The 19,024-nt window shown below is 33.2% G+C and overlaps 2 protein-coding genes and 1 pseudogene across 2 annotated transcripts; 2 read left to right on the top strand and 1 right to left on the bottom strand.

Moving 5' to 3' along the window:
* The first annotated feature begins 5,764 nt into the window (after positions 1-5,764).
* On the top strand, positions 5,765-8,259 carry LOC105766860 (wall-associated receptor kinase 5-like; annotated as a pseudogene).
* Positions 8,260-8,588: 329 nt separating this feature from the next.
* Positions 8,589-13,682, bottom strand: LOC105769747 (probable methyltransferase PMT24). Its single transcript, XM_012590589.2, has 9 exons — positions 13,521-13,682; positions 11,780-12,917; positions 11,548-11,697; positions 10,410-10,680; positions 10,208-10,318; positions 9,927-10,101; positions 9,441-9,710; positions 9,079-9,273; positions 8,589-8,986 (listed from the first exon to the last, which is right to left on the bottom strand). The coding sequence occupies exons 2-9, from the start codon at positions 12,881-12,883 to the stop codon at positions 8,761-8,763; spliced, it is 2,502 nt and encodes an 833-aa protein (XP_012446043.1). The 5' UTR covers positions 12,884-12,917; positions 13,521-13,682; the 3' UTR covers positions 8,589-8,760.
* Positions 13,683-16,414: 2,732 nt separating this feature from the next.
* On the top strand, positions 16,415-18,770 carry LOC128040999 (magnesium dechelatase SGRL, chloroplastic-like). Its single transcript, XM_052630250.1, has 3 exons — positions 16,415-16,537; positions 18,301-18,444; positions 18,573-18,770. The coding sequence occupies exons 1-3, from the start codon at positions 16,415-16,417 to the stop codon at positions 18,768-18,770; spliced, it is 465 nt and encodes a 154-aa protein (XP_052486210.1).
* Positions 18,771-19,024: the final 254 nt, after the last annotated feature.

Below are 19,024 nucleotides of genomic sequence, written 5' to 3' on the forward strand. Positions count from 1 at the left end.
GGAAAGAAGTAATAAATGATGAGATGGATTCAATAATGGGAAATCAAACTTGGATCTTAGTTGATCTTCCACCAGGTTCCAAACCAATAGGTTGTAAATGGATCTTCAAAAAGAAAATGAAGGTCGATGGAACCATTGATAAATTTAAAGCAAGGTTGGTAGCAAAAGGTTTTACACAAAGACAAGGTATTGATTACTTTGATACCTATGCTCCAGTAGCAAGAATTGCTACAATTAGACTATTAATATCACTTATCTCTATATATAATTTGGTTGTTCACCAAATGGATGTTAAAACTGCATTTTTAAATGGTGAATTGGAAGAGGAAGTGTACATGGAGCAACCGAAAGGATTTGTTGTTCCAGGACAAAAGCATAAGGTATGTAAGCTTGTTAAATCTTTATATGGGCTTAAACAAGCACCAAAACAATGGCACCAAAAGTTTGACAATGTTGTTTTAGCTAATGGCTATAAAATAAATGAATCCGATAAGTGCATATATAGCAAATTTGATAATGGAAAGGGTGTCATAATTTGCTTATATGTAGATGACATGCTCATTTTTGGCACGGATTTGGAACAAATAGAAAACACAAAGAAATTCTTGTCAAACAACTTTGCTATGAAGGATATGGGTGTAGCAGATGTTATTCTTGGGATTAAAATAACCCGAGATGAAAGCACTATAGCTTTATCACAATCACATTATATTGAAAATGTGCTTAAAAAGTTTGATCTCTTCAACTGTATACCAGCATCTACACCCATGGATCCTCAATTAAAATTAGTATCTAATGCTGGTAGGAAAATTGATCAATTGAAATATGCAAGTCTAATTGGTTGTCTTATGTATATAATGACTTGTACAAGACCAGATATGTAATAGCCTGAATTTTTAGTGGTGTCGGAATGGTGATTCGAGATCACTAAATCTGACAAATGAGTAGAAAATATTATAAATTTAGTAAGTATAAGTTAAATGTGAAGTTAGGAAAATTTTTGAAATAGTGAATAGTGTACTAGGAATAAATATTAAAATAATTAAAATAAAAAAATGAGGTATCGAGACCTCAAGATTTTAAACCGAGCCATAAATATTTTTAGAAATATTTATAGAGTGTCATTGAGCTGGTATTAAAGTTTCGTTAGAAAATTTTAACGTTTGGATAGTTAATTAACTAAAAGGACTAAATTGGGAATAGTGTGAAATTTGTTAAATTGTGATTAAATAGCTTAAGTGACTAAAGTGGAGGGATTTAAAGGCTATTAGGCCCAAATTATATGGGCTGGACGGTTGGGTAAGAAAAATCAGCAGAATGTAAGGAGAAACAGGGCAAAATTGGAAACTTAACAAATTAAACATTTAAAACAAAGACAAAAGTGAAAAATCTAGAGATCTCTTCACAATTTATCAGCAAAAACGCCATAGGAGGTCTGGAATAAGCTGGTTTTCATATTTTTGAATCATGTAAGTTTAATTCTTGATTATTTCTTCTAATTTTGTGATTTTGATACTTTTACAATTAGGTCCAACTAATTATTTCATTAGTTTTTGATTCCATGGCTGATTTTGAAAGTTACCATTGATTAGTGTTGGATTTTATGATGAATAAACATGAAATTGAAGCTTTAATTTTGTTATATGATGATTTTATTAAGTAATTTTGATAGAAATTGATTTTAGGGACCTAATTGTGAAAAAGTTGGGAATTAAGGTTTGGTGTTGCGGTTTTGAGTATGAAAGGCTATGTAGTAGTCTAAAATAGTTGGAAAAGGTGTTAATTGAGAAAAATTAGATCAATTGAGGGTTAATTGAGTAGGGATCAAATTGTAAAAACTGTAAAGTTTGGGGTAAAAGTGTAACTTCGAAAATTAAAGGGCATAAATTGTGAAATGAATTAGAATTGAATTAAATGCTGATGAATGAATAAATTTGCATTTTAGATCGAGAACACAAAACAAGTCGAGGAAAAGAAAAAGTAGCTGATTAGTCCCTGAACTTTTACAAATTCTGCAAATCGATCCAGGTAAGTTCATATGGCTGAAATTTAATGATTAAATGTTAATTTCATGAATTATACAATGTATGGTGAAATGTATTTATTGTTGAAATGAGAATAAAATAAAAATGTGAAAATCGAATAAATGATCAAATTAAGTGGAACGTCGGATTTGAGTACTTCTGATCAAGTGACAAAGTGATAAGTGCTATACTTATCTGATCAAGAAACAAAGTGATAAGTGGTTACACTTATCTGATCAAGAAACAAAGTGATAAGTGGTTACACTTATCTGATCAAGAAACAAAGTGATAAGTGGCTACACTTATCTGATCAAGTGATAAAGTGATAAGTGGTAGCTTCAGCTACACTTATCTGATCAAGTGGTAAAGTGATAAGTGGTAGCCTAGCTACACTTATCTGATCAAGGACAAGTGATAAGAGGTCATATGGCAAAGTGAAAGTGAAGTACTCAAATTTCCATAACCGTTCCTTAATTTTGATCAAGGATGGTAAGTGACAAATGGGCCCAAAGGAATTATGGTAAAAGAATAAGTAGTAGTGAGTTTATACCAAGGAACTCACCAAAGATTGTGGTTGACAGTAAATTTAGTAATGGTGTATATTGTATAAGTGTACAAGTGTTTGGTAAGATTTATGTTTTATGCCTATGAACTTACTAAGCTTTTCTATAAGCTTACATGTGTGTGTTTATTGTTTTGTAGATTAACGTATTTATACATTCGGAGGATCGGATCTACATCAAGAATCACACTACCCGATATACTCGGTAGTTTATGTTAAGCAACTTTTGGATTTATATGGCATGTATAGGAATTGAAGTAAAAAGTAAATTTGAATGTTATGGTTGCGTTAGATATCGAAATATATACATGTTTTAGTTTGAAATGGTTGATTGGTTGAACTTCATTAGTATTTAAATGAAGTAGATGAAATATGGAATTGGTTGTGATTTGAAATTTGCAGGAAGGTTAGACAATTATAAAGGGTTATATTGAATTTTTTTAAAATTGCAATGGAGCAGTTCTTGGACAGCAGCATTGATGTAACTTTTAAAAATCACCAAAAATAGTGGAAATAGAATTAGAAGTTGAGTGAGATATGAAATTAAAGCTGAAAGAGTCTAGTTTCATAGGAAATAAGTGGAGTAAGCAAAAGAATTATATACTTTTATATATTTGAATTTTAGTGAAACAGGGCAAGAATGTTTTGAAGTCCCTGTTCTGACTTTAGAAATTCATTAAAATTGTACAGAAGGAATTTTGAGTTATAATTTATATGTATAGACTCCTTAATGAGTCTATTTTCAGTATAAATAAGTTTAATCACCATATGAAGCCTTTAATAAGAGATAATTAAATTTTAGTGATGAGTGGTTAGGATAGTCGATTAGTGAAACAGGGAGACTTCAACTAATAAACTGTACTAATTGGCTAAAGAAAAATTCTGAAAAATTTATGGTGAATAGATATATGAGTCTAGTTTTATGGAAAATTTACGGATCTAAATTTCGAGTTTCGTAGCTTGAATTATAATTATTTTAGTGACTGCTGTACAGGAGGACAGCTTTATTATGAATGATGAAATTAAATTTGAAAGTAAATTTTTATGCCCCGAACTTTTAAGTTAAGTCAAGTAACGCCTCATGCTCGACTCCGGCCATGGTCTCGGGTAAGGGGTGTTACAAGATATTGCATATGCTGTTGGAAAATTGAGTAGGTACACAAGTAATCCAAGTAGTTTGCATTGGCAAGCTTTGAATAGAGTACTTAGGTACTTAAAGAAAACTATTAACTATGGATTGTGTTATAATGGATATCCTCCAGTTTTAGAAGGGTATTCGGATGCTAGTTGGATTACAAGTTTGGAAGATCATGCATCTACTAGTGGATGGATCTTCATTCTTGGTGGAGGAGTCATTTCTTGGGGTTCCAAGAAACAAACATGTATTACTGATTCCACCATGGCAGCAGAATTTATTACATTAGCCGCTGCATCTAAAGAAGCAGAATGGTTAAGAAATTTGCTTTATGATGTACCTTTATGGCCTAAGCCAATTTCACCTATTTCTATCAGTTGTGATAGTGAGGCTACTCTAGCAAAGGCATATAGCCAAGTATATAATGGAAAGTCTAGACACATTGGATTAAGACATAGTTATGTCCGACAATTAATCTCTGATGGAGTGATCACTATTAATTATGTGAGGTCAAGTGAAAATTTGGCAGATCCTTTGACAAAAAGTCTTGCTAGAGATGCAGTAAAAAGGATCTCAAAAGGGATGAGACTCAAGCCTATTAATTAGAGTCACCCATGATGGAAACTCGACTCAACGCTTGGTATAACGTCAAGTCTTGAGTTCAATGAGACAAAGTGCATCATTAGTATGTGACTGTTAGCACTATAAATAAATTCATCCTAAGATTAAAGTGCTAGGTACCCGTAATGATAAGGGAATGATGAGTAATATACTCTTAATGGACCCATAACATAAATATGTTAGAGTGTTATAATTACGGGAACACTTTTGATGGGATCTACCTATGTGAGTGGAAGTGTGGCCGCTTCTAGGAGCTTAAGGGCTTGGCTCTGACAGAACTCATGAAAAGAGGACATAGACACATGGCCATAATAGTGTCCCTAGTTACTAAGCATTGACTGATGTTGAAATCATTGTGTGAGATGTGTTCAGCTAATCAAATGGAATAGTTGGTTCAAAGCTTAGTCTACCACGCAATTTCGATTAACTTTAACATGTTTTTCACTAAGTGAAGGTTCAATCGTAAGACACATTTATTTATGCAAATTGATTTCCAAGAATATCAAAATCTAAATAGTTTGAAAATGAGGGGAGATTGTTGGAACATTTTCAAATATTTATAGTATCCCAATAACTATAAATGAATGGGTGTAATTAATCAAAAGATAAATCTTTTGGTCATTGGTCAAAAGTTATATCATTTGATTTTTTAAAAGAATTATAATTATTCAAAAATATTATTTGAATAGTTACAAATTAAATGAATAATTATTATTATATATTTATTCATAAAGACACCTATTGAAAGATGTCTCTATGAAGAGACAAGAAAATTCCTATAAATAGGAATGGGTTTTCATTTGGAAATATATCAACAAATTCTAATATTATTTCTTCTCTTCCTTCATTTTCTAATATTATTAGATTATTCTATAAAGTATTACTGCAGAAATCCTTTGTAGAAATTGAGTTTTGTTACACATTACTCAAGCATAGTGGACTATTCTCGTCAATGCAAAACGCAAATAGTCATTGGCTTCATTGTATCCTCGAGGTTAATTTGCTTGGAACTCATTTGCACACTGAAGATAAGTGGGGGCGAATATAACCTTAAAGATAGTGGCTTGATACATGCCTTGGAGCCTTGTCCTATTTCTTCTTTTTCTTTTCGAGTTCCGATCGTGTGTTCGAGATTTTCCTTACCGGAGTTTTGTAATAACATTTAGAGGGATCCGTCTTGCAAAATTCCTCATATCTCATATCAAAAACAAGTTTACCGCCATTGGTTGTGATACCTATGCTTACGTCCGAGGTTCCTTGGGACATACCTATTCAACCGGGTGTTTAACATTTTGTTATAACACTACTGATGGAATAAATGGATCTTGCTTTGGCATTGGTTGCTGCCAGACGGTTATCCCCAAAGGAGTAAGGGGTTATAATGTAAGCTTGTCTACTTCTTACAATCATTCTTATGTATTAGCAACAAGACATTCCCAATCATACTTGATTGGACAATCGGGAATCAAACTTGTAAAGAAGCCAAAATGCATCCACTTAATTATGCTTGCAAGGAAAACAGTGCTTGTGTAGATGCAGAAAATGGCCCTGGATATTTGTGCAAGTGTGTTGATGGTTTTCAAGGTAACCCTTACCTCCTCTACGGCTGCCAAGGTAAAGACATCAACTTCTTCATTATGGATTCATTTTGATGATATAGCTTTGTGCCCGATATACTAATTTTTGTTCTTTGGAAATGTTTGAATTTTGTAGATATTAATGAATGTGATAAACTGAAGCCTTGCAGTGGAACATGTCATAATACGCCTGGAAGTTATTATTGTTCGTGCCCGGAGGGGTTTGAGGGTGACGGCTAGAAAAACGAAACAGGATACCGTCCTAAAGTCGTTACCCAGAGCCAGAGTTTTCCGGTTCTTGTCGTTGCACTAGGTTGGTAAACATAAAAGATATTATATAAGTTAAGGGATAATGATAAATTTAACTCTTAATATTTATATTTTTTTAATTTGATAATATTTATATCTTTTTTTTCAATTTGATCCTTATTTTTTTAGTCAAAATTTGCGATCCATGACTTTTAAAAAATTGAATTTAACCATCGGTCTTTCAAAAAGTGTCCAAATACTACATTTAACAAAAATATTGACTAAACTATTAAATTTTTAAATATCGCAACCTAGATGATAATCCACATGTACATTATACTATATTTTTAATTTTATGAATTTTTATTGAATTTTGATTTTTTGTACTTTTGAATATTTTTATAATTTTGAATCATTTGTTTACGGATATAAAACAAATAATGTCATGTCAATAGAAAGTATACGTGGACTACCACACAAGTCGCCACACCTATATCATTAAAAATAATATTTTAATTAACATTTCCATTAAAAATGATTTTGACTTTTTAAAAAAATTAATAATCAAATTTAACTTTAAAAAATAAGGATCAAATTAATCAAAGATATAAAAATACGATTTGATATATTTTTTTAATAGACAAATTTGGTATAAAAGATGCACAAATTAGCTAAGTTTATTTTTTAGATATAAATCCTTTATTTTATTAAAATCATATATTTTGCAGTTATTTAAAAAAAAAATCACATAATCTTAATGTTTCTAATTACCCAACTAATAATCATATGCAAATGTATTGTCTCCTTAACTACAGGTATAGGAGTAAGCCTTTTATCTTCGCTTTTGTTCTCCTCATGGGTGTACTTGGGGCTCAAGCAAAGGAAGCTCACCAAACTGAAACAGCAAAATTTTCAGCAAAATGGTGGGATTTTGTTGCGGGAACAACTTTCGAAACGTGAAGAGTGTGGCGAAACAGCTAAAATCTTTACAGCCTAAGAACTAAAAAATGCAACCAACAACTACCATGACAGTAGAATCGTTGGACGAGGAGGTCAAGGTACTGTTTACAAAGGAATACTGTCTGATGGTCGCAGTGTTGCCATAAAAAAGTCCATCATTGGAGATCAAAGCCAAGTTCAACAATTCATCAATGAAGTTATTGTGTTATCCCAAATCAACCACAGAAATGTAGTGAAACTCTTGGGATGTTGTTTGGAGACACAAGTCCCATTGCTTGTCTATGAATATGTAAGGAATGGAACCCTCTTCCATCACTTGCACAATGCCGCTCATGCATCTGTCATATCATGGGAAGCTCGTTTGAAAATAGCCACAGAAGCAGCAGAAGCCCTTTCTTATTTGCACTCTGCTGCATCTCCCCCGATTATTCATCGCGATGTCAAGTTGACCAACATACTTTTAGATGAAAACTACATTGCTAAAGTCTCTGATTTTGGTGCTTCAAGATTGGTCCCTTCAAATAAGGCACAAATAACCACGCTTGTGCAAGGAACACTGGGCTACTTGGATCCTGAATACTTCCATACAAGTCAATTGACTGAGAAGAGTGATGTTTATAGTTTTGGGGTTGTTCTCATAGAACTATTGACAGGTTTGGAAGCAATTTCTTTTGAAAGACCGGAACATGAGAGAAATTTGTGTATGTATTTTGTTTCTGTTATGAAAGAGGAACGCTTGCTAGATATTATTGATAAACGAGTGTTGAACGATAAGAGCATTGAGCAGCTTAAGGAAGCGGCAAATTTAGCTAGGAGATGTGTGAGATTGAAGGGAGAGGAAAGGCCAACTATGAAAGAAGTTGCGTCTGAGTTAGAAGGATTACGAACAACGCAGAAACATCCATGGGGAATACACGACTTACCTGATGAAGAGACTGAATACTTGCTTCATGACTCTTATGGTTGTGGCACTAGCTATGATGGCTCAACTAGCTTCTCTGTGGGCCCTGACAGCATGAAAAACCAGGTCCCATTTGACATTGATGGTGCACGGTGATTCTTTAATTTTCCTTTGGTTAAAAGAAGCCACTGAAAAGGAGGGACACTAAATCCTATATTCGCTATAATATCCTTTTCTTTTCATTGAAATACGTAATGTTATTAGCTTAATGAGTGTGTTTTTATAAAAAAAATTAGATTGCTCTAAGTTTTTACATTTTGGATTTAATTATTAGTACTAGTTTTAACATTTTTAAACTCATTTTTCAAGTAGACCTCCTAAACTCGGCCCATGAACAAATTTAGTATTTTCGATGTGAAAATTAATATGATCAACAAAATTTATCCCTTTTTCTCTGAAAATGATGTTAAAATGCATAAAACATTTTTGGAAAAAGAAAATCAATCCCTAACAGTAGAAATATCCATGAAGCATGAATTTGATCTCTTATAATCCATACTATCGAAATTATGCATTTTAATTCAATCTGGAAAATTTGGGCCAAAAATTGTAATTGTCATAAGTAGGTATGATTTTGCATTAGCAGAAGGATGACTAGATCTACGGTAAACTATAACATCTCGGATTATATTCTAGGGCCATGGAATGTTACAGCTATGTGAGCATCATGTTCAAACAATAGCAAACTTTATAGGTTCTTCCGTGGGACGCCAAAATGTCTTATGAACACAAAGCAATCCCTCGTTGTCCTTGGAATATATCATTCGGATCTCCCATTGTAGTGATTTAGCCATGCTCTCCACCTCGCTTATTGTTTCAAGATTGTCTCGTAAGATCAGCTTTCCTTCTGGCCTCAGAATCCGATCAACTTCAGCAATTACTGCAACCAACTTGCACCTGTGTCCAGGAAAACGACATCAAATATATTAGGGAAGTAATCTAGGTTGAGAATGACATCAGCAAGAAATATAACAGGGAAGAGAGCAAACCTCTTTTTGATACTAGAGAAGAGATGATCAGCATGAACAACATCATACGTTCTAGGGTATGTATTAAATGACTCACACCAATCATGATACATTCCGAACAAGCCACGTTCATAGATTATTGGAAGTGTATCGGGAGAGTCGATTGGAACTACATTCATAACCCAAACTTTCAGGTCTTTCAGGGCCGCAGCAAACCTGTACACAGAAGCAAACAAGCATATGGGAAGAATAAGCCCCAAGAGAATGTAAACGTAAGTTTACAATTAAGCTGAGCTTTTAGATTTCAGCTAGGGTAGTTTCGGTCTTGATTGGGAAGGGCTAAATGAAATCTGTCATAGCTAGCAAGAGGTCAAACAAAATACCCTCCATAAACGGCTTTCATATCTATGACATTTCTCACAGAAGACCAGTCGATTCCCATCCCACTCAAATAGGACTGGGAGACCACTTTTTTCCAGTGACTGTAGTCTGCAGTAAGATCACTCTGAGCAGCTTTACCATAAACGCCAACCTGAGAATTCAACCAATATGGTGGCTTCTCCAACCGTTCCGGCCACTGTGCAGGCCAAAGGGAACCACGCTTTGTTGAATCTACTGGCACTTTGTGCATGCAGGCCTGAAGGGGTACATCCCTGATGGCATAAACCAGAAAATATTGTCCAATTAAAGCATTGCAAAACATTATTTGTCAAAAAGGTAGGGAGTATTTGAAATGCTCCTTTAATCTAGAGAAGTTTCCAATTGATTATGAACTTTATCTCATAACGTATTTAGGCATAATTTACACTTATAATGAAATTGGACAAATTACTTCCAATCAAGGAAAAATATACTGATGGTAAAATTACCAGGCTGCATTGGGGTCATCAGATTCTTCACAAAGTGGAGGTGCATTTCTAGATCTTTTATTGTAACAATCATTGGAAGTTGGCTTTCGATATATTGCAGCTCCAACATTGTTCAACTTGTCCTTTTTAACAACCACCAGTTCCCAGCACATTGACTTTGTTAGCCGAGACATTTCTGCCATCAGTAACCACAGCTTACAAAATGGAAAGGAGGATAAGTAAAGCTAAACCAAAATATTGCTATCTTCAGAGATATATGACTGGGTTAAAAAGCATTTTACCTTGCCAAATGCCAACATCTTCAGGGCCCTTCCTATAAACTGGTGTAGCAGACCAAACAAAGTAACCACCAGGTCGCAGGACACGGTTGAGCTCTAACAGAAGTTTGCCACCTAATATATGCCTCAAAATGTGTCTCTGTATTAGAAACAATATAACACTATATAACTAAATGACTATAAATATAAGAAAATGAGATCCCACCTTCGACATGCCAGGGTACCCTGCAACGTGCACAGTGCACAAGATCAAAGACAGAACCAGGAAAAGGTAACCTTTTGGTACCCATCACATTTAATATGGCAGGAATTCCCCGTTCAAGTGCAAACTGCACTTGGGCTTCATGCTCATCCTTAGGTGCAAATGACATTGCAAGAACATTTCTTTCGAAAAGATAGCCTCCAAAGCTAGCCACCCCACACCCAACATCCAATACAACACGGGTTCTTTTTCCCCAAGCAATTTCAGGAACAGACTGCATTATTGAAGCAAATATGCATTCAAATTTACATAGTCAGATAATAGTCAGGAAAAAGAATAAAATCCATACAAACTGAATCCTAAAACAGTTAGCTTACATGACTAAAATATTACACAAGTAGAAGAAAGGAGCAAAATAAAAGTTAAAGTAATACATGTATAAAAAGGAGCAGAAACAACGTTAACAAACACTAGCAGTGGATGATGGTTTGAGTATAAGTTTTTGAAGAAAAATAATAATGTCAATGTCTTGAAATAGCTTCAAGTTCTTTGTGGTGGCACTGGTTACACAATTATAAATAATCAGAGACGTGTAACCAGATAGACTTCTGCTTCATAGATGAAATGACATATCAAAGAGAAAGAAACCCCTAGTAACTAAAAATAGGCTCTAGCCAATTTGCTTATTGGAAAGAATTAAGTTTGTGCTCAAGCACGTCTATGTATGATTGTATACAAGTACACATGTACAGAGTGAGAGTCAGCTTATTAGAATTATGTATATGCATGTCTATACAAGCCGAAGCTTAAGAAATACCTCATTTGGATACCTTGTATATGATTGGCCTTCATATGGTTATTTATGCAGCATTTCTAAATACCAGAACTGTACTGATGCATGGATTTAAGAAGATCATAGACCCGATGATTTTAATCATCTCAATAGTAAACTATCTAGGAAAAAGGAAAGGGAAATTCTTAAAGTTGTTCTTCTCAATTACATGCTGCTTTTTCCTTTGAACGTGTAATAAAAGTAGCTGGTAATCTAATATCAGCAAGCACCAAGGCAAACTAAAAAGAATAATATATCCAGACAGGCTATGTCAGTAGACGGAAAATATATATAACGAAAAGGACTTACCTCTTGAATAAAATCGATATAATGAAGAGCACCATTCACAAACTGAGTTCCACCACCAGGAAAGGTAAGGTATTCACCAGTAACCTTAACCCAATTTTGATGCCCCTTAACCTCTGCAAGCTTGGTGTGGGGGACATTGTAGTACCATATCTGCACCAAGCACCAAAGAAATTTCAATCAAAATAAATACACAAAACAAAAGCACTTGTTCATGTAGTAAATAGGTGCTTACTTTATCTCTACTCTTAGGCCACTTTACCGAGCGCTTGTATCCTTCAGGCAGAGGGACAAGACATGTAGGAGCTTCATCAGGACAGTGTCTCTCACGATGTTCATAGTGCATTGTGCTTGGAAGCTTTCTGATAACTTGCCAATTGTCTAGGCAAGGTATGTAGTCTGGCCCAGCAGTTGACTTACAGAGTTTCCAATGGTGATCATTATTTTTACTGGATGTAGAAGACTGTTGTGATTTCTTCTCATTCTGGGATTCTACTGCTTGAGTAGACCAAGCTCCATTTTGAGTAGTAGTTTCAGTCAAAATTTCTGACTGAGCACCAGCAGGGAGAATCTCATTTGAAGCTTGATTGTTTTCCTTGCTTTCCACAATATTGTGATCAGCACTTAGTTCCAAATGTTCATCTTGATTTTTACCATTCTTCTCCTCGGTCAAATTTGCCTCTTTGCCAACATGTTTTAATTTATCTGCAGTTCCATCTACCCCATAGTTCTTCCCGCTCTCAGCGGACTCAGATCCGTTTTCATCTGAGCTCTCCTCTGATTCAGTGTGCAACTTGTTTTTCATTTCACCACCTTCATTCTCTGCTTCTCCAGTCTCTATATTTGATTCTCTGTCTCTTGAATTTGTCTCCCTATCTTTCCCATCATCTTCATCCACCATTTTTTGTCCACTTTCTGACTCGGTTTTCTCATCAGAACTCTCGTTTGCATGATTTTCTTCCTGGTTTTTCTCAGCTGAATCCTGAGACTCCTTTTCCTCATTATTACTCTCAACCACTAGGTTGTCCAACGAATTATCCTCATTAGTGATCCCCAATTCTTTACTAGACAGACCACTGCCATCTTCTCTTGTTTCAGCCCCGGATAGATCACCTGAGGTATCATCAAATTGCTTAGAATCACTTCTTGACAATGTTTGTTTCACCTCATTTCCGGTCTCCACAGATAAAAATTCTGAATTCTTAACTGGAACAATTGATGAAGACATGAACATCCAAATCCCAACTAAACAAAAAATAACAAACACAACTATAGTAGCTAACGAACAGTAACTCGATGACTTCCTCCCATCTACTCTGGAATACTTTCCGGTAGCCATGCTTCTTTCTATTGGATTTTCTTGCTATATACAGCTGGAAGGGCAATAACAACTAGCAATTAGTATCACAAACTTCTACCAATCCATTCATTTTTCTAAGGAAAACCAATAGCTGAAAATATTAAAGCCAAAACCTCCCGCAGAAGTGACCATTACATGTTGCTATTAAAGCGTTAAACCCTAGAGTAAGTAAAAGCTATTCTTACCAATAAACGAGAAACGTCATAGCCTAGGTAACAATAAATCAGATAAATACTGCATTTTTTTCTGAATACAATCTTTCAAATAAAGATTAAAACTTTATACTCAAAATGAAATCTTTTTTTTTTAAACCCAGTTCCCAGAAGTCCACTAGAATGTGATTTTTAATCTTTAGCCATTAAAAGTTCAACTTACAGAAACCCTGATCAGCAAAAAAAGAAAAAGAAACAGTAACTTAAAAACACCATTAGAAGCACTTCAATTCCACGAAAAAAAAACCATAACCAAGACAATTCCTTAACTGATAAGGAAAGAACTCAGCCACACAACCAAATGATATCTAACTTGAAAACATGAACAACAAAGGAGAATTTTTTTTTATTTAAAAAAAGAAGAAGAAGAAGAAGAAGCAAGAGTAATATGTTCAAGACTGTACCTTTGGTGAAGGGTTGTTGAAGGGATCTGGGTTTGGAGAAATATAGGTGGTTATGCCAATTTTTTTACTCTCATAATTAAAAAGAGTGGGGATGAATGATAGAGAGGTGAAATGAAGCAGAAGCTGCTACTGACTTGATTTCTTTATGCAAAGCGGAGCAAGTCCATTCCAACGGTATTTGACGGCAGATGATTAGGGCACGATTGGTTCGCTGTATTAGATTAGAGGTGTCTGTATTAGATTAGAGGTGTATTGGATTAGAGGTGTAATAGAATAGAGGTGTAATAGCAAATCAACTGTTTGGTTGAATGTAATGGAATAGAGGCGTAATAGTAATTTTGTGTTTGGTTGAATGAAATAGAGGTGTAATAGCATAATGGAAAAAATTAAAATGACTAGAATACCCTTAGCATAAATTTATTTTGGTAAATGATTATTGTTATTGTTATTTAAATTTTAATAAGATTATTATTATCAATAATAAATAATTTAATCATATTTAAACATAATTATTATTAAATATATTAAATATATTATAATTAAAATATATAATTTAATAAAATTCTTAATAATTAATATTCTTATATGAATTTACTCAAATCATAATATATGATACTATAAAAGATAAATTGAAATGATTAATATTAAATATATTTTAATTAAAATATATGATTTAATAAAATTTAAAATAATTATAACTAATAAATTATCTTATATGACTTTGTATAATTTGAGGGAACCAACCAAACAAGTAATGCCCAAGTTAATAAATTGTAGATCCACCTAAACTAGTTGAATTTATACTACAATAATAGGGAATCGGAGACATCTTGTACTTGGAAGAGGATGCAGATACATCTATACCATTTATACCTGACGGAGCCGTCTATACTGCCCGCTACCATAACTTCTGTTTCCATTTGACCCTCTAGTGTCTGGACATCAACTTGTCTGCTCCAAAGCACTATAACGTATATTTCTTAATAAATTTTCATCTGTTGCACCTTATCTCCAAACCTGAAACAAATCAAATCTGTAAAATACAATAATGAAGACTAAGTGATTATCAAGAAGAAATTTGGGAATAAAACTCTAACTTAAAGAATGACAAATATTGCAAAAGAGATATGCGTGAGTATTACAAACAATATAAATTCATCAAATTTTGAGTTATCTCCTCCATTAATTAGTTTATTTTGTCCTCTCCAAGAAGAAAACAAGGATTAAGAGGAAGAGATCGATATGGTGATTACGATTGACTCCAAGCAATTCAATTCTAGTCCATAGGTTTCCCATAAGAGAACGAAACATTATCTCCCCGAAAGATGAGACTTGGGAGTTGAGTTGTAGCTTATATTTTAGAAAAATTTAAAGAAAACCCATCACTAAAAACCCTTCTAAACAAAATTTGATTATTGCAAGAACGAAACCAAACGAAATTAAACTTGAAAAGAAAAATCGCTAACCTGAAAGTGTAATCTTTGTGATAAAAGAAGCAACTTTGAACACATTTGCAGAGAAAGTGTGAAGGAGATTTTGGGAAGAATTTTCTTTATTTCTATTCGCCATGGTCGAATGGCCATTCAAAGCATTCAAAGATCTTGAATCCCTATTACGCATTTGAGGAACCAACCAAACAAAGGCATTGATATTCTCCCAAGAATAAAGAGGGTGCCAACCAAACGTGGCTGATTCTTTTAATCAAAACCGAAAAGAAACGGGGGGAGCAAATCGTGAAAAGAAAAGAAAATAAACCGGGAGCAAATCGGCAGAAAAGAAAAGCAAAGAAACAAGGAAGCAAATCGGATGAAGGTAGAAGGAACAGAAGAGAAACAAAGGGGATCGGGGGAGGGTAAAACAGGGAGGGTTTGCTGAAGCGGTAGCTAATCTGGGCAAAAGAGGGGGAATAGAAATCGGTGGTTTTCACCGATTAGGAAAGTAATGGATTACACGCGTATTAGCAATACATTGAACCAAACGACAGAATAGAGAGGGATTAGGTGGGGCCCACCGATTAGGGTATTGTAGTTGGCTGGATTCCAACGTTACCATGGAAACCGTAACATTTGGAAAAATTAGAAACGATCTTGAATATTGTGTACTCATTACTTGGCAAAATTGACTCATTATGATTTCACATGCACCTGACTCACCTTTGAGAAATTTTGCTATAAAAATTATTAAAGAAGTGGTTTTATAAAATATTTATTATTACTATTTTTATAAATTAGATTTTTATAAATAAAAATAATTACTCTCAAGATAAATATAGTATATTTTAATAAAAATAAATAATTAAATGGTCTGTAATTAATTTTAAGTTAAAATTATCCAATACAAGTAAGCAATCTCTCACATATCAATTTCTATTAAAGGTTGAAATATTAATCATGATTTTATATTATTCTTTTTCGATCTAATCTACATTTCATTAGAGATATTTCTTCCTAATTAAAATATAACTATTTTGCCATGTGAAATAATTTGTTTTTGTATTTCATTTTTATTTGTTATAATTTGATCCTATCCAAATAGATAGTTACCTATCCATATCAATCTATTATTTTTTTATTTATCAATATTTTTTAAAATTTAAAATTTAAATATTTAAATATATCAAATGATTTAGATTAAATATTTTTAAATATAAAACTATTAATTAATTATATAAAATTTTATCATGTAACAAATTTCAAGTAAATAAGGAAAATTATATGGCATTTTGCTCTTGATTGTAAGTATAGTGTAAAGTCAAGTTATAGACCGAATGTAAATGCTTTAATTCAGGACAGACCGTAACAAGAAGTTTGGCATTTGCATATCCCTCCTCATGGGAAGGAGCTTATTTGGCGTTGTTTGCACTTCTTTCTTCCGATTAAAATTTGGCTTCTGAAATGGGTATTCCCGTTATACAAGTATGTTGGGAGGAGGATGGGAATGAGGACATTGAACATGCCTTGTTGAGCTGCCGTAAGGTGCAAGCTGTTTGGACTACAGCAACAATACCTACGGATGGGGTTACTTTGTCGGATTTCTTGTCGGGATTGCTGACTTAGTCGATCAGTGAGGCTCAGGAGGCTTGTGTTGTTGTGGCAAATGTTTGCAAATGTTTCCAATCATTATGATCACATCATTATTGAGTCGGATTGTGTGTCAATAGTGTATGATGTATTAAATCGATGATGATTCGGAGTTTAACTGTTTAATTTTAAATTCCTTAATGTTGAGTATTTTGTTTCAGCACTTATCCTTTAGTTGGGTGCGTCGATTGATCAATAAGACAACTCATTTGCTTTTTCAGATACCCTTATTACATGCAAATCACATTGAATAGTCTACTTTATCGTCTTCGTTTTTTGATGTTTTGAATGATGATAATTTTTCTGTATCGTCTTATGGGTGTTTGGGTGACTCTGTTGACTTGGGTCTTAATGTTCCTCTCTGTTAATTGTTGATTTAGCTGATTAAGTTTATTCGAATATAAGTTTTCTCCAAAAAAAATAGTAAACAAAGGGAAAAAAAAAACATAAACATATATCCATAACGTTACTTTAAAAATATTTACAATAAAATCATCGCATACTAAATATATAAAATGAAAGTTTAATAAAAACATAAACATAAAAGTTGTATTGGTGAAGCTTTTAAAAATAGTCTTCTTCTTTTCTTCTTTTTTGTTATATAAATTTTTATTTTTATATTAATTTTCTATTTTAAATTTTAAAGTTAGCTCATTTATTTGGTAAAACTTTAGAAGTTTAAACTTTAAATTGGGTAATAAAAGGATTTTAAAGTTTGTAAAAAATAATAATTTTATTTATTTATTAACATTATTCATGTATCGACTAATGCGTAATATTTTAGCCGGTGTAACCTAAATTTGTCGGAATAAATCGGTGTAAATGGTACTGGCCAGAATTTATATCGATACAAAAAGGAGAAGTGAATGTTTTACTTTATTACTAAAATAGTGCACACCAACCGATGCAATTGACTGATTGAGACCAATGCGAAACCTGCAACATTGATTTGAAATTGTCAAAAAAAATTTGTTAGTTGTTAGCTTGAAATTAAATAAAAAAATTCAAATAAAGAGGTAGAGTTTTTTTTATTAAAATAATAAATTATATAAAAAATAACTATTTTGATGTTTATAATTTCACCTTTTAATGATACAAAGGAATTTTGAGTTTTGATATTATGGTAAAACACTAAACCGGCTGGTTAATAAAAATTTTAACGGTATTCATGATTTAGATTAAGAAATAACATTAATAATAGTAGTAAAACTATGATAAATTAAAGAAATAAATATTAAATTAACAAATGAATTTTGAATTTTTATAATGCAAACATGAAAATTAATTTAAAATAAATATAAACATAAAACTTTAATTTTGATTAATTATATAAAAATTTATTTTAGTTCAATTGTATTCAATTAAAAAAATGTATCAATTTTATTTTCATATTTGATAAATATAACTATTTTTATATTCAATATGTAAATGTTAATAATTTATGAAAACTGAAATCAAAATTCGTCTAGTCTTTGCCAAATTTAAGAGATACAGAGACTACAGCAGCCCAAAAAATTAGTATATTGGTTATCTGTTAACGATACCCTTTCAGCTCTTCTGGGTATACTATAGCCATATTTGTGAATTTATGAGAAAGATGAAATATTCATTCTTAAGCATTGAATAGCTTCAAAGAGCTGTATGCAAATTACGCTTACTCTGCCACATTGCTCAAACGAATAGCAGTTTTCAATTTCTAGGTTGTAAGGCTCTTGGGTCCTCCGACAAGTTTCCAAGCTTCCAAACTGAAAGTTGTGTTCATGGGAAAGGGACTACTAAATTATTCTGCAGATTTCACAGCCAACTTAACATTCACAATCTCTAATGTCATCAACCTTCATCAGGTACGAATTCCATTAGTTTCTATCTTAGGATTTGAACTTTGCACACTCTTTTTATTTATCTAAAAGCATGATGGTGGTATAAACTGTTACATCTTTCATGGAGTGAGCTATTTGCATTCAGTGCTCAGTTGAAAGGTTGGTATAACAAGGATGATGTGGCTGCTGAGTGGAAGAAAGTGAAAGAGACCACGTTTCTGAACGTGCACTGTAATGTAGGCGGTCCGAATCTCTTGCTGCGGAGTTTAGATAACCACATTTTCTCCGAGGAGCTGCCTTTGCTAAGTTTTCCTCCATTGAATCAGGAAAAGAATAGGACTAAACGATGATTAGGAAATTTAGAAATCGGCTTTGACGTTTTCGACTTGGGAGTCTTAAATTGTCATATTTGTGATCTCAATATGAACTTGCTCCTTCATTTAGCCATTTCATAGACAGATTTTCTTTTTCTTTCGGCATGCTGTGTTTTGACAGTGCTAGCGACATTCTCATGGCAATGTTGTGTTGCAACATAAGCCAGGTACTTAAAGCTGTGCTGCATGGAGATTCAGTCCTTTTCGCAAATCACCTGGAGCTAACGAAC

The sequence above is a fragment of the Gossypium raimondii genome, chromosome 5 (assembly GCF_025698545.1).
Source record: "Gossypium raimondii isolate GPD5lz chromosome 5, ASM2569854v1, whole genome shotgun sequence".
Classification (NCBI taxonomy): domain Eukaryota; kingdom Viridiplantae; phylum Streptophyta; class Magnoliopsida; order Malvales; family Malvaceae; genus Gossypium; species Gossypium raimondii.